This window comes from Falco punctatus (assembly GCF_963210335.1).
Source record: "Falco punctatus genome assembly, chromosome: 9".
Lineage (NCBI taxonomy): Eukaryota > Metazoa > Chordata > Aves > Falconiformes > Falconidae > Falco > Falco punctatus.
In genome coordinates this window covers 31,172,621-31,189,052 of record NC_137589.1, presented here as the reverse complement: position 1 = coordinate 31,189,052, position 16,432 = coordinate 31,172,621, and the positions used below count along the sequence as shown (strand labels likewise).

General features: G+C 35.9%; 1 protein-coding gene across 10 annotated transcripts in view; it reads left to right on the top strand.

The window, feature by feature from the left end:
- CFAP43 (cilia and flagella associated protein 43) overlaps positions 1 to 16,432 on the top strand; it is a 53,430-nt gene that overhangs the window by 9,543 nt on the left and 27,455 nt on the right. For 9 of the 10 annotated variants that reach the window (XM_080401143.1, XM_080401141.1, XM_080401142.1 and 6 more), the window contains exons 4-14: positions 53 to 220; positions 1,605 to 1,755; positions 6,351 to 6,501; positions 8,508 to 8,570; positions 9,685 to 9,764; positions 10,488 to 10,619; positions 11,738 to 11,854; positions 12,953 to 13,033; positions 13,834 to 13,982; positions 15,008 to 15,111; positions 16,132 to 16,272. In XM_080401143.1, the coding sequence (XP_080257269.1) occupies positions 53 to 220; positions 1,605 to 1,755; positions 6,351 to 6,501; positions 8,508 to 8,570; positions 9,685 to 9,764; positions 10,488 to 10,619; positions 11,738 to 11,854; positions 12,953 to 13,033; positions 13,834 to 13,982; positions 15,008 to 15,111; positions 16,132 to 16,272 (1,337 nt within the window). Of the gene's footprint in view, positions 1 to 52; positions 1,756 to 6,350; positions 6,502 to 8,507; positions 8,571 to 9,684; positions 9,765 to 10,487; positions 10,620 to 11,737; positions 11,855 to 12,952; positions 13,034 to 13,833; positions 13,983 to 15,007; positions 15,112 to 16,131; positions 16,273 to 16,432 lie in introns of those variants that run through there. The other variant, XM_080401147.1, reaches the window with a different exon arrangement.

Below are 16,432 nucleotides of genomic sequence, written 5' to 3'. Positions count from 1 at the left end.
TGTTTTTAACTTATTTAATGGATTTGATTTTCTTTCACTCTCCCTAATGAAGGAACTGGCAAGAAAGTATCCTCCTGTGCAGTGAGTCTCGCCCAGGGGTAACAGCTACATCTTTAAGTTTTAACCCTATGAATTGGCAACAACTGTGTGTTGTTGATGAGAGATCTGTTACTATCTGGTGTATTGAAAGGAATAATGATGAGCATCATCTTAAGCAAAAGTAAGTGGAACACCCTTCAGGTTAAGAGAAAAATCTAGAAGTATTTTTGCCAAGACTAGTAACCTATATCTGTTTGCAAAGAATTTAATCCAATTTAGTTCACCTAGCAACTGCAGTCAGTAATTGCTAAATCACAACCAGTGTGAATCTGTTTAGTCAATCAAGTGAATTGAATTTATGATTTCATTTCTTAGCACTCACATGTCCAAAATTATGCATCTCATGAAGGTAATACTAATCAGCTGCTTTGGCAGCCTCTATCAAAAGCTACATGACCAAACTCATGTAGCGCCTGGACTACCTTCCTGCAAGTGGCTATGTTGAGCCTTGCTTTTGTAGCTATGAAACCACTAAATTTGGGTCAGGTTGCTTCCTAGTAAGCATAGTTAAACAATATGTTGTTGTAATCACAAATTGTACCAAAAGCAGTATCAGTTTTCTCTGTAATTTCCAGCTTATGAGGCCAATTTACAGGTCCAGAGCAGGTGGCCCTGTCGATGCAGTTCACTGAGCACAGCAAACCTAGAATTTATGCTAAATTTTTTTTTGAGGCTGGTATAAAAGTAGTATGTATCATTCAGGTTGGAGTCCTTGAGGTGTAACACCTATGCTGTTTCAGTGGCAACTACTCCACAATTCCCAAGTGTGTTTAATCTTGTTAACTATGAGTATAACCAACATATTGCCACTGATGAGGTTATACTAGTGAAAGTACAGACAAGGCCTTAATCTGTGATCTGAAAACCATACCAAAGGTTTTTTTTGCTTTTTTTTTCATTATATACATATGAAAATACATATATACTCCTTTTTCCTCACTTTTCATTCCATTCAATTGAGGTTAAACCTCCACTGAGAACTGTTCATTTTACAGAATTTTTTTCAAAGTCATAAATCAACATAGTTTGTGGATATAGAATCCTCAAGCCAGTCATATGCTGATTGCCAGAGTGCAGCATGCAAATACTACTGCTAATCTTTCATGATCGTTAAACTTTCTCCAAATAAACATTAAGCATAAATCCTTGCAGCATATGAAAGTTAGGAGTGTGACTATTAATCCTGGTTAATAAGGAAACAGTAATGTAGAACAGTTGTTTATACAAGGCAACAAGAAAAGACACTGAGCTAGAACATGGCAATCCATTTTTGCCAGTTAGGAACGTTTTATTATTTTTTCTTGTAGTAGAATTACTATTACTTTTCAGTGAAATGGTATGTGGCATGTAGAATGATTGTCTACAACAATCCTCCATTACTGTTGCAGAAGTAAAGCCCATTGACTGAGTTGGTGTCTCAAAGTTTTGAAAATGTGCTCCTCAGTTTTATATCAGCATTTGCTGTTAATATTTCTTCTCAGACAGTATCTCTTGCTTTTTCACAGCCCTGTGAAACTCCCTGGTGGACAAGGGTCCATGAGTCCTCACAAGGATTGGTTTTTTCCAGTTTCTCATAGTGAAGATCCATACCATGGCCCTGATTTGCCAGTTTCAGCCATTGCTGGACTCGTAGGAGATGAAGCAGAAACATACATGGTAGTTAATGATTGTTTTCCTTTTTACTATTCAAAGTCATTATACTTTTATGCAAATAAATTAAAATTTCAATAAATTACATTAATTAATAATTTTAATGTCTGTTAAACAGATAAAACCCAGTAAATAGATCTGTTTTCTCAACAATATTTTTAAAATCTGTTTTGACAGGCATGCTGCTACTGCACAGTGCAGTACAATGTAGAGATTTCTGACACAGGCACTAGCATAGTAATGTATGTGTGCAGTGGGGGTACTAATCTGTGTCCCAGAAGCAGTATAAAGCATGTATTTAACCATATCCAAGCTATTATGACCTGCTGGAACCTTGAAAACCTATTCCCAGGTTACTTCCCTTTGCGATTTTTTTCTTTTTCACTCTGAAAATGTCTCAGGCTATGGAAACGTTGAAGGCTTTATTCCAGACAGCAACCCCTGCTTCTGAAATACCTTGCCATACCAATGTCAGTGTTGGGACCTGTCCATTTGTCTCACTTGTATTTGATCATTTACTTGTTAGACTCCCTTGAGATGCCTTTTTTGAGAGGCTTCAAAAATGTTTTCATTTTGTTTGGAATTTACTTTCATCTGACTACCAACTAGAAGCATCTGCCAATGTGAAAACATTTAACTTGCAAATCTAGGATTCTTTTCTAAGATTAAGACCATCAATTTAGATTTTGTGACTTAAGATATATATTACACACCAAAACCACCATGCATAAGAGTATACCACAGTTTTCTGCTATAAACTTTTCTTATAAAGCAGAATAAAAAATAAGAATAGGGAATGGTGCTTTGCTGACCTTATCCTCTTTTCATGGCTTCATGCATTCAGATTCACAGAGGTTTTTAACTGTGTAACTGCTGATGCCCTTGTTTTCCAGAATAATTGATAACTGCAAACAAACATCCTCTACTGATTCTGATTACACATCAACTGCTTATATTTCAGATCACTTAGAACATGGAAGATGAAGACAATAGATGCTTATTAGGGGCATTGAATTTTTCTTCTGCTTTACTGCCTCTTACATTATGTGCAGATGATGAACTGCAAAAAACATTTTGTTCTTTAGCCTGTGAAGTGAATTTAGAGAGTTATTGGAGGGGAAAAAAACAATTGTCATATTAGATCTGTGAGGCTTAATAGAATTTGTCTCTTCTTGAATGGATGCTATTCCAATCAGGAATGGTAAGTTCTTATGCTTGAACTTACAGAACCATGTTGTGAACTTTTCCACACAGAAAAGTTTGTACTTTCAACCATACTAGATACTACTATAGGGTCTTTGCATTCCCAGCTGCTTTCATAAAAACCTAGATTTCTTTTTAGGATCTTCAAGGTGCTAAATATGTTCTCCATATTTATATGTTCTCCATATACATAGAAATATTTCTGGAGTAAGAGTAGATTGTTCTACTAGTCTTTGACAAAGATTTCCTTTTCTTTCAAATCAAATTGTAAATATTTTGATAGTTTTTTGCAGTCCAAATTCCCTAGATGCATGCATTTTGGTTGTGAATATTGACAAGTTAATGAACATCAGGTAATTTAGAAATGAAAGTTTTTTTGCAGAAATACGAACTGGTTTTGAGGTGCTACACTACAGTTTAGCACCAGGAGGCACTGAATCAATTTCTGATGTATTTTCTTGCTCCAGAGTAGCTGAGTAATTTTCTTGAAGGACTTGCATTTATTGTGCCTTGCAGTGCTAATTCTCCCCTCTGTGCATGCCTGCCGCACATATGCTCCATCTCTAACCTAACAGAAAAACCGAGCCACTACTGGATCTTGTAACCTTGGGGGGGAATTGCATGCATATGCCTTTTCAGGTTAAGCACCCCCTTCCAGCACCCCAACTCGGAACATACATTTTTGGTAAAGCAATTCCTGCGTGAGTTGATCAGAATATAATTGATGGAAAAGATACTTCTTTAAAATATTGTTTCATCAAGACCCTTGTGATGAAAAGTGTCTAATGTAGCAACTGTGAGATTGAAATGACTGAACTTGCTGAGTTCCTCAGATACCCAGGTATCTTTGGATTACTTTTGCTGTAATGGACTAGAGTGTCCAAAATAGAGGTACTGTAACTACCATTCTTCAGTGGGTTTATAAATTGACAGGCTACTGCAGCAGATGTATCAATGGTTACTATCACTGATGATTTGTATGCCTTTACAAATGTTTGTGAGCAGATTGGCCTAAAATCTGTGCCTCAACATTAGTAAATACCTTGGAGTTACTTTCCTCTCTACTATCATCAATGCTTTTTCAATTAGTAAGAGACAACCTGCTTCTCTTGTGGTGGTTAATGAGGTGCATTCAGTTGAATCCGCTGGGAACAGTATCATGGCCTGATGAAGCTCTACCTGTCTCTGCAGAATTCAACAGAAGGATTTTTGTTCTTTATCACTAAATCCAAATCAGTTGAGATCAATGATTTTCACATTGATGTAAGCGTCCAAAGTGGAGAACCATTTATTTACAATTTAAAGGAATTGTCTTCCGCCTGTAGTCTTTAGGCCTTGAAGGCTGTAGCCTACTCCTAAAGAATGTGTGAGAGGCATGTAAGAAAAGCGAGACCATCCCCCAGTACACTTGTTCGCTGCTTTGAAATGTGTTAGGGTTCCATAGTCTGCAAGATACTGGGGCTGGGTATGTACGGAAGTGTAACCACAGCGGGGCAGCAGAGTGAAAGGAATGGAAATATCCTACAGCTCTCGGTACTTTTCTTTCTAGCATTAGATTGATTTAGTTTTGTTTCAATATTTCTTACAGCTGGGACCTGAGCTTTCTGAATATGCTTTACCATGACAAGCCCATTTGACTCCACTCTGTCCCCAATAACAATTTTATTCCATTGTCTTTTAATGAAAACTTTCATGACAAGGATTGATCCATCATGGATTTTTTTTCCCTAAAGAGACGCTACTCAAAAGGGAGAGAAGTTAAAAAAAAGATGTTATTATCATTATCGTTATGATGATGATTCAGCACTGTACCAATGCACAGTTCAAGAAGTGACCTGGTTTGGGATTTACATAATCTCATCCTAGGATTAACGGATTTATCTAGGTTATGTGTAAAGGCAGTCATGACAGCAGGTACAAAGGAACATTGCAGGAGCTGTCTTTACATAGGAAGCTTCTGATTCACAGCAGTTCAGTTACAACTGTCCCAAAGATTTGTGATATTCAAGTCTCATAGAATCAGTGAAAATGACTATATCAGATGTTTCTCTGAGTGCTATAAAGCCCCATTTGTTAAAAGATTTATTACTGTTAGTCCTAATTGATTTATAAAGTAAATGTTGGTATGTTTTATTTCTGTAGCAGCTTCCCCCTGAGAAATTAAAAATGCTTTGAAGGCATAAATAGAGAGTAAGTTACTTACCGAGAATCATACAGCAAGTCCTTGGCATATTTTAGTAATGAAATCTGGGTACTTATGAATCTCTGCCCTATGTTTTCATCACAAGTCCATCCGTATTTCCTCTTTTTATAGAACCATTACTGAGACAGCAAGTGTTTTATAGAATTATAGTCTTCTGTTTTTTTCCACCCATTGTATTATCAAGTGTTCCTCACCATTTCTGCTCACATGCTTGGTTCTTTGAATCTTCTCTTTTAAACATTCTCCCAAGATTTTCTTGTATTTTGTTCCCCTCTCCCCATCCCCAAATTCTCTTCAATCTAGTTCTACCATGTTATTTATGGGGTCTCTGTTACTGTTGTATCTGAACTGTTTCACTGTCTTTAATAATATTTGGTGGAGAATCTGTTCTTCCTGTTTTATGGATGATGGTTTTATGAGGTTTATTATAGCAAAATGAAATTCAAGGCACATGGGAAGTCTGTGGCAGGGATATTTCTAGAATTTACTTGCAGAAGATGCAAAGGTTGACAGAGCTCTTTTACAGAACAATTTGGATTATATGCGAAAATAAATCATTAAAAAACCATGTTTTAGTACTGCCAGGTATGCAAGACCACATGTGCAGGTTTTTTCTACAAAGTGAAAGACTGTTCTGAAAAGCATTTGTCAGAGTGAGGTTGTAGTGGGTAACCATTTCAATTTGGGCTTCCAGTACTATTCTGACTTTAAAAAAATCCCAAAAGTCTAGGGGCTCAATGTGTTGAATTTTATCTTAACTTTATCATTAAAAAAATTGGGAGATGACCTGGTTGTGGTGGGCCAATATCTTTGTAAGGGTAGGGAGGATAACAGAGGGATTTCCAAGTTAGAGGACAAAACTATAACAGATGCAAATGCTGGAGAATAAATCCAGATAAATTAAAATTTAAAAATATCTAATTTTTCAGTGAAAATATAATTAATCATTTAAACAGGTTCTATGGAGTGAAGTGAGTTCTGCACTGCTATCTCTAGACAGACTTTTCTGGAAAATCTTGTTGTTTCTTAAGTTACTAGCCTCAGTGAAGGAATGACTGAATAAAATAAAGCTGATGTTATACAAGTGGTCAGACTCAATGATGCAATGATATCTTTTTTTTTAAAATGCATGTAACTGCTTGTACAGTGTACACGTGTTTGTCAAGTGTTGACTGAAGTTATTTTTGTGCTGAAGCCTAGAAATTATATTAAGCCTTCAGTGCATCCTACTGCCCACTGCTGGACCGCAACCTCAGAAATTTACATGGGCTGTAAAGAAGGATGTATTTTGGCAATTGATGCTGAGACATGCAGTGTTTCTGTTCTTCAACAAAAACCTCTACCTGGTAAGAAATAGCTGCATTGTGTGTTTTATTCAAGTAGGGAGGAAAGTGGATAGGTGAAAGCTTTTTTTTGCTTTCTTCTGTTCTGCTATTCTGTACCTTACAGAAATTATAAAGCTATATTGTAGAACCATATTTCTTTTATTACTGTGATAAACATTTAAGAATGTCTTTTGAACTGTTGTGTGGGTTTCTTCAGCACCCAATAATGGGCTTTCATTTTTCTTTGGTAAAAAAAGGGAAAAAGCTCTAAATACATCAAAATTGATAAAATGAGCAATAGTTGCAGAAGCCCAGATCTTATTAACCAGCCCTATTAGACTGACATTAAGCTATTAATATACCTGCCATACAAAGTCTTTTTACTACTAGTTAAGCACCAATAATTTATTTTATTTTGCATGAAAGATTGAATTGTCCAGATTTGGTATGTTAGATAATGTTAGAACAGATCTTTGAAGACTTGTGATGAGTCTTCAAACAAGAAAACTGAATTTTAATGTAATGTTGCTTAATAGAATTCCTTGAGGTCAGCTCTTACATAAACAATTTTCTAATGAAAACAAGGCTGTAAAGACTATCAGGCTTTACTGCAGAAAGTGTGAAGCACACAGAGTGAACAGAAGGTGTCTTTGGCTTCAAGGAAGTCTGCTTTTAATTTATTCTAGAATGGGAGGACCTTGGATTGATTGCAACTTGCTGAGGCAATTTATCTGCCCTATATATATTCCCACCTGTCTTTTTTCATGGGGACCTTTGGCAAGCTGGTGACTGACTAAAGTTTTCTAGCAACAGCCACCCATTCCATACCTTTTGTTTTTTTCTGGGAATCACAAGGTCTCTCCTCTGCTGCCACCGCACCCTTCTGTGCCCATTCAGAGGACTCCCAAGATAAAGGACAGTGAGACACAGCCAGCATAAACTGTGCTGGCAATGACAACCTGTACTCTGTCATCCTTCGTAGGGATGGAAGTTGTCAGTCCGGCCATGCACATGAAGTTCACTGGTTCAGTCAGATCTAAAAGGAGTACTGGAATATGCTTCTCCCTAACACTAGTGCTGGGTAATATCCTGTGGTAGACCAGCATAGCACAGTTGCCGTAATAAGTACTGAATCAATGTTAATAGATGGGCTGGTGATAATCTTGCTTTCTTCTTCTGCTATGTAATACATTATTTTTTAAGCTGCAGCAAATATTTCTGACTTTCCCAAAGTACTGTATCTCTGTTCAATTTTGATAATTGACACACAGACGGGAGGTTGCTCTTAAGAAACCCCAACAAACCAGCATTATTTCTCTGCATTTGAAATTACCAGAGTTTTAAGTTTACCAAATCAAGAGTTGGAAATCATCAGTAAATAAAAAGCAGAGGTGTGACCGGAAATGTTTATGCCAGTTCAATAGAACACAACAAGAATATTTGCCATTCAGGCTTTTCCTTGGCCTGTATATTCTTCTTTGAGTCTTGTCCTAAAACTGTAACAGAATTGTGTGTATTCATATTGTACTGAAGCTTCTGCTTAATTTAAAACATATTGCAATCTGTATGTATTTAGCAGAATGCTTAAATGCATGTCCAACTTTAAGCACATACTAAATTCCTGTTATGGTGTTGCAAACAGAATCATAAGCAGCCACAACTTTTCACTTGGGCATGTTCTTTAGACTGACTAAAGTTTCCTTCATAACTACATCGAATGAAAAAAATCATAGTTAAAAATAACAATACCAGAACTTAACACTAGGAGAAAAATAAATCTGCATCTGTACCACTCTCCATGCCAGGTATTGCTGTCTCCCTTTTACAGCTGTAGGCTGAATCACAGAAAGATTGTACCTGCTGAGTTGCATAAATGACAGAAATTGTGGATATTGAGGAAGAATTCACATTTTTGATTCAGTATACTGGACCTGGCCTTTTGTTTAGTAGACTGGAATACAATGAGTTTTATTGCAATGTTGACATATAAACAAGGTTGATGTTATAAATTGTTTTCTTTTGTGCAGATTACATGCGTAAAATATCGGACGTGGTGTCATATGTTCGTAGAGAAGTACAGAAAAAGAAAGGTATTTCCATGTTCAAATCAAGCTAATAGATTTTAGGCAGCACCAGTGATGCCTGGGAGTAATAATGTATGAATAGAGCTGAAAGCCACCGGTTAGAAAAACTCAGCTCACACAGACCTCTGTAAGACACATTGATGGCAATCTTTTATATGCTTACATGACAAATGATTAATAACTTTTGTGCTAATAGACAGCCAAATTAATAGCCTCAGGAGAAACTGTGGCAGTGAAATAATTTCTGATCATTCTAATTTAAATTGGAATAAGTGATGCTGTAATATGTTCCCTACTGCTCAGTTTTAGTAACTTTTTTTAGAACTGCAATCATTTGTAATTTAGTTGAGTTAGGATTTAGGGATTGTTTTGAACACTTTGTTTTGGGCTCCACAGTACAAAAAAGATATTCACATAATGGATGAAGTTCAGCACAGGGCCACAAAGATTATTGCAGAGTCTAAGTACATGACATACAAAGATGGGCTAAGAGAACTGTGTTCAGCTTGGAGAAAAGGAAACAGGGGATTTTACTATTGCTTCAGCTACCTAATGAAAGGTTACGGAGAACATGGAACCAGACAGAAAAAGGACACAGTTTGCATCAACAGAAATTCTGTGTAGATATTAGGAAAAAAAAATACTTTCATGGTGAAGGTAGTCAGACACTGGGACAAGTTGCCCAGAGAAGTTTTGAAATGGCCATTCTTCGGTATGTTCAAACCTGGATATTACTCTGGACAACACGGCCTAACTTTGATATTGATTCTGAGTTTGAAGTTGGCTCTGTGTTGAGCTGGAGGTTGGATCAGAGGATTTCTAAGGTCCCTTCCCACCTAAATGGTTCAGATTCTATTACTGACAAACTTTAATGTGGCTATTTAGCAGCCTTTACAAAATCAAGTAACTTCTCATATTACTTTCTAGTTCATCAGACAACAGTAGTACTATCATTTCAAATTATATATCCCAACATTTTCCTTCATTATCACAGCAGAAAGTCCAAATAATATATAGCCCATGAAGCCCTTTTACTCACAAATCATCCCAGATTTAAAATTGAGACACATTGTTGCAATAAATTAAATTTTATATTTTTGTCCTGGTTTTGTTCTCTCAGGTGGCAAACCAAAGGACCTGCAAAAACCAGTTTTGTTTGCCATGACATTTTGTAATGAGGGACTGTACACAGCTGGAAGTGTAAGGCATCCTTTATGCTTTTAACTTACTCTTATTGTGTGAAATGGAGTATTCAAATGGAGTATATTTGCAGAATTCACTGCAAAGACAGGAGTTAGAAAAAAGGAGAAGGGCCACAGAAGTATAAAGGTTCTTTCTGGTGTTGTATATATTTTGTTTGTTAACACTTGAGATGAGAAATGGGAAGGGAGCAGGGTGGAAAGAGATTCCATTTTTGTAGTCAAAGAAGCAACAAAAGAGAGGAATTCTATTTTTCACAAAATACAAGGAATGTTCTAGAGGAACAGGAAAGAAGGATGGAAAAAAATAGGAAAGGAGAGAAAATGGCCAAGAGAACTGCCAAATTGTTTTGTGCAAAATGTAGCTCATTGTTTAACCCAAACTGACAATGCCATTGAACATTACTGCTTAAGAGTGGGACAAATTCTTATACTGTCTCAAAAAAAAAAAATAATTCTTAAGTATTAACTGATGAGAGAGTCTGTTGTTATCAAATATGAACTAAGACTTGTATGAAAGAACACTTTCATTTTTCAATAAATTTCTTATCCAGGGTGAGTCCTCTGGATTTAAACGTACTGGAGGCAAATGAGACCATTAGAGATGGGATACAGTTAAACACTGTTACTTTAGAGTTTTTCAGAAGTTCTTGCAGTTCATTTTGCCAGAGTGTGCTAGGATAAATGACTTAGACCTTATGTGGATTTGTACTTTTATGCACAGGAGGGCATTTTATTCTTCTATCACATCAGAGGTCTGCAGTATGAAATGAAAATCTGTGCTGATATCTTACAACCCATATCCAGCCTCATATTCTCTCCTGATTACACTGTACTTCTGCTTGTCACTGACCAGGTATAGCATTTGAGATAATAATATTACATGATTGGATGTTCCTGTGATTCTATATGTGTATGCTGATACTATTAGCATGGAATGTCTGTAATGTAATCACACAAGTCAACAGATTATATCAGAGGTGAATTTAGTCCCACTTGTGTGTGTAATGAAAGGCTGGAAAGACTTTTCATGAAGCACAGAACAATTATCTCCTACAGATGGTGGATTATAAAGTACCTAATGCTGAGATTTCCTAACAGAATACTTGTGTGTGTACAATGGAGTACATGTTCAGGGTCTCCAATGTGTCCAGGTCATGTGGGACCTACCGAGCCTGAGCTTTAGGCTTGATGTGTGCCTGCACAGTGAGAAAATTGTAGCTTGGGTACATCAGACCTGCTGTGGCTATGCAGTAGAGGTGTTCTGCATATGCACCTGAATTTTTATGGCAGCCCTGTTCAAGATCCTTCTTTGACCAGCCTGATGTCCATAAATCTTGCATAAAGGTCCCAAATCCTGAAATTCCACCTGTTTTTCCAGTCCTTTAGTCATTTAAATTGTCATTTTTAAGGCTCTTAAAATGTTTTTGGGGTATATGTGTTTGGATGTGAGTTGGGAGGTTCTGTGTTCAGGACAGAAGTGCAATGGTAACTTTGGTCACACTCTCTGATTTCTTTATCCTTTTGTAAAATGAGTAGAGAAGTTCTAAAATCTTTGTCAATATTAGTTAGGAATTGTTTCTAAGACACTTTGAGACTTTAGATAAAAACTTCTCTTAAAGCTTGATTTATGATTTCTATTTTATGTTGGTCTAGAATATTTATTGATTCCTGGAGTAAAATGAAATAGGGTGGTTTAAAATTATTTTATTAAAGCAATTTTGAGAAACAAAACTTCTTTAAAATGTGAGTAGCTGGATCACTCTAAAATGAACTAACCTGATCTTCAACTAGTGTAAATTAATATGATAGACTAAATTCAGCTGAATTCTACTGGGCACTTTTTACCTCAGTTTAGAGTCAATTACAAAACTTTAAAGAGTGGAGCTCAGAAAGATGGGTATTTTTTGAAGTCTTCAAAAGCTTTTAATGAAAAGTTTCATAGCCCAGTGATGGATTATTTGTCTTTGTCAGGGCACAGTCTATGCTTACAAACCTGCCCACAGTGGAGAAGCTGTCAAACTCTTAGATGCATGCAGCAGTTTTTTTCTGGCAGCTGATTTTCTTACTCCAGGGAACAAATACTGTGTGGTAAGAAATGGTATTCTTTATTATATGTAATAGTGGCTCTTTTCAGGTAACCAATATGTTGCTAAGGCACAAAATCAAAAGTCTTGTAGAGATTGGGACTATCCTGCTATTTGTTAGAGTTGTGTAACTTATCATTAAGGAAGTAAATAGCATTAATCCAGACACGTCCTATAAAATGGTCAGAACTTTTTCTAGAATGCAGGGTGGGTAATTCACAGTTTGCTAAAATGTCATATTGGTTCTGCTGTTGATTTGTGTGACTCACTATTGTTCAGGAACGTAGCTGAGCAAAAGGTGGATTAAAATCAGAGAACAGGTGTTGGAACAAGAAACTCATACTGATCTTTTCAGCCTTCAGCACAAATTGGAACAGCCTGAGAGATACCTCTGTCCTGGATCCAGGGACAAAGAAGGCCTTACTTATGGATCTGTCCATTCTGAGGAATTCCTTGCTTTCCTCCTATGTCTTTGACTCCTGCAAGACATATATTTTAGCCAGCAGTTCATCTCCAGACCATGAATTCTTCAAGTAGCCTGCCTAGGAACCCTGGGATCTTAATCAATTAGGTCTGCTGAATCAGTTTGTCATTAGCATGGCAATGATAAATTTTACCTGACTCTGAATGAGTAATGTGAGGGTTGATGGATCTGTAGCCATACTTTATTGTGGAATTACAAAATAGCCTGGATATAAGAACTCAAGCACTATTATGATACGCATAATTTTTCATGTGAGAAAACAAGATTTCTTAAGCCTTTCCTATGAAAAGGAAATTATAAGCAGTTTTTCTGTTGCTGGCTGAATGATGGGAGTGCTAATACTGATCAAGCTTACATGTTTTGCCCTAGATTCTGCTTAAAGACCATTCATTTAGTTGCAGCAATTCACAAAAATTATTAAACATTTTCCTTAGGCGGGCATACCTTGCAGCAACTGGACTTAAAGGAAAAGCAAGATAATTCCAAGCAAAACTAGTAAACTTTGATCTGCTATGCACAAACATTATTTCAGTTTATATTCTGTAGGAGATCACTAGCCACTTCCAGACTATGTGGTTATTCCACCCTCTTTTGACTATGTTTTTCTCTGTTCAACAGTCTGTAACAATTTCAGGTGAAGTACAAGTTTGGTTTCTGGAAGATGGAACTTGCCTCAGCAAGCTAAACCTTGATATTGAGGTACATGTAACCAGGAGCTTGTATAGTGACTGATACTTAAAATTTTCTTTAATATTTTTCTATTCATAGCATAATATTCCACAGATTTGGATCAAAGCTCAGTAGTGTCTTTGAACAACCCATGAAAGATGAAAAAAGATTATCATTCAGAATGTTTCCTTGAACTAATAATTTATTTAACTTGGTCATAAAGCAGAGGAAACATTTCAACCTAATGTCCTAGTGATGTGTCTTTAAGCACATATTTGAAAATAATGATCTAAATTTTTATGATATTACTCTGTTTTTTATATTTAATGAGTGTCAGACTAACAGAAAAATTTCAAACGTATAAAAGAAATAAATGCCTTGACTGATCAGAAAAACAGGTTTTAAGAATTGAGTTGATAAAAGTATTTCAAACTGTTAATGCTTTGTCCTGATTTAAGTGCATTCAAACCCTGAAATCTGACATAGTAAGAAAAAAAATCCCTTTCTATAACAGCTATACATGTAACAGTGCACTCACTGTTTTATTTAGGTGGACCTTCTTTCACATAAAATCTGGATAGTGGTTATAATTCTTTTTTCTAAGGTTTGCAGAATTAGCTTTTGATATGTAGATGCAGAGCATAGGTATAATTCCTAAGATGCCTCTAAAATCCTTTGTTAAAAAAAAAAAAAGCTTTTAATATAAACCACTTAGGCTTTCTTCTCCAAATTTTAGGAACTTTTAAAGAGTAAAAGAAATTGCATACTAACATATAGCATAATACATGAAAAGGTATGGAACTATTAAGTATCTTTTACTTCTCAACTAGGCAACAGCTATGGCTTGCTGTCCCTCCTCCAACAGTGTTGCTGTAGGGACCAAAAGAGGTCAAATCTATTTTCTTGATGTTACCAAAGTTGAAGCTCCACGGGTTGTTCACAGAATTTTTCTTTCCAATTTTCCAGTGCTGTCTTTGCAGTAAGTATAAAGTAACAAGGGCAGAAATATTGTCAATTTGTTGCTTGAGTAAAGCTGTTGGTTTAAGAAAAACTTTGACAATTTTATTCTAAATATAACAAAATAAAATACTTTAACAGCTTCACTATTTTCCAACATATTTTGAATTGCTTGCAACAGGAGTAATAGCAGGATTTATATGAAAGAAATGTGGTAAACCTGTATTTTAAGAAGGCTTAACCAAGCACTGAAGATAGTGATGTATAAGATCCTTTCTGACAGATCACTGTATGCAGTAATTATGCACAAAACCATCTATCTGGATTAGAGGGTTATTTCTCACTGAATGTAGACTTAAGGTTTGTAAAGTTAAGTTTAAGCTTTTTGGTGATCCATTCTTGTATGGTGGATTTTTATTACCGTTGTTAATTATTCATTTGCTTACAGTTCCAGAATTTACCAGTCCTCTTGTAATTAGCTCTAGTGATCTAAAAGGCTTTTTTTGTTTGTTTGGTGGTGGGGTTTTTTTTCAATTATTGAAAAATCTGAGAGTGTTTTACTTCTATTTTTCAATAAATAGAATGGATTTTGAACTGTTAAACTTTAATATAAATCTGCCTGTTATTTGGAGACTCAGATGTGATCTCGTTTCACAGTTACCTAAGGTAAACCATTAAAAATAGGTATAGAAAGGAACTTATTAAAAGTCAAATCAATGCAAACAAAGACATGTCTATTCAAAATAATAGCAAAATCTGTACGGTAGTTTTATTTTTTTAAAAGTGAACATCAAAGAAAGATTTAATAGAGTTGTTAACATAGACTGCTATGGAGTATCATTAGCTTTAGATTGACCACCCACTCAATTAGAAATTGCACTCATAGCACTGGACTTTATATCAGGCCCGAACCCTATAAACCTAGAAGCTGAAATTTCAGTTGTGTTTATGCTCTCTGAAGTTGCAAGAGTTATGGGAGTGGAATTATTTGACCCTTTTTATTGACTGTATTGAACTGTTTTCTGCTTGGATTTATATTTTACCTAGTTATGATCAGCGTGGTCAGTTCCTCATTACCAGCGCTACAGAAGGACATATCTTTATTCTAGATGCCCGGCCTTCAAAATTATTTCAAGTTCTTGGATATGTAGGTAATATATTAACAACATTAATGACATCATGTTTTCACTATTTGCGGTATTTTAAGTATCCTTGCTGATTAGACTAAGCCACTCTCCTTCATTCTACTTTTTTTCTTCTCACATATTCTTCCCACCTATTTCTCAACCATATTTTGTCCTGGCCAATATTTTTTTTTCCTCTGTAATTTTAGTTATCAAATGCACCAATATTACTTTTCTTCCACCACATGTATAAATCACAGGGAAGAGAATGCATTAGCTGACCAACTGATCACAACTCCAGCAGAAAAGTTGTTGCCATATGAGAATTTAGACTAAAAGCTTTAATTTAGAATTCAGACTAAAAAACTTTAGATAACGATAGCTGGGTGCAATCTCCTCTTACAAATGTCCGTCCCAGACATCTTTCACATGGGGACTGCTGAAATTGTAAGCTTTCCTGGTTGATACTGAAAAACAAAATATGATGGAATTTTAACACACAAAAAAATTCTTCTGAAATTTGTGAATTTGTTTATGTAGTCTCTCCATTCCAGTACTGTTATACTTACAGATCACACCTGTGCATGTTGATCTTTATCATAATTTTAAATATAAAGGACACTATCATTTTAATTGGTTTGACAAATATAGAATTACAGCTCCTTAGATAATTTTCAGAATTTGCCTGATCATGTTCTCATTGTCTGGCTGGCTTCTTAGAGGAGAGCTTTTCTCTGCTTTATCTGGTGGCTATCAACAGACAGCCTCAAAATTGCTACAATTCAAGCTGGATGTAAACTCAGATTTGAATGTTTAATGTAATAACACTCTGGTACTTATTCTCAGCACCCAGTGCCTCAAGCTAAAGTTGTGTGCACGCAGCACTTTCTGAAACCAGGTTTTGGCTTGTCTGACATTTTAATGCAAGTTGTAAACTGCGGTTGAGCTGAGATGTATTCTGAACAGGGATCTCATTTTGTTTCATATGATACCTTAGTAAAGACATGTTACCATGCTTCAGTAACAATTTGGATCTACCTGCATCAGTTTTGGCAGATGAAGTACTGGATCTTTCTGTGGTTTCTGACTTGAAGAATGACTTAGTTGAAGTGATGGCTCTTCTTAATGCAGCAGATGCCCAGCGAGCAAGACTGGAATTTTTTTATCTATCTCCAGCACTCAGAACAGGTAAGAATTGAAATATATACTATGTGATCTTTTTCTAAGGCAAGAACACATTATTGCCATCCATTGTCACAAAATACTAACAATCTTAATCTCTTTCTTCTTCTTATCTGTACATTCTCTGGGGACATAATTTCTCATACAGCAGTCTGTAGACTTATGG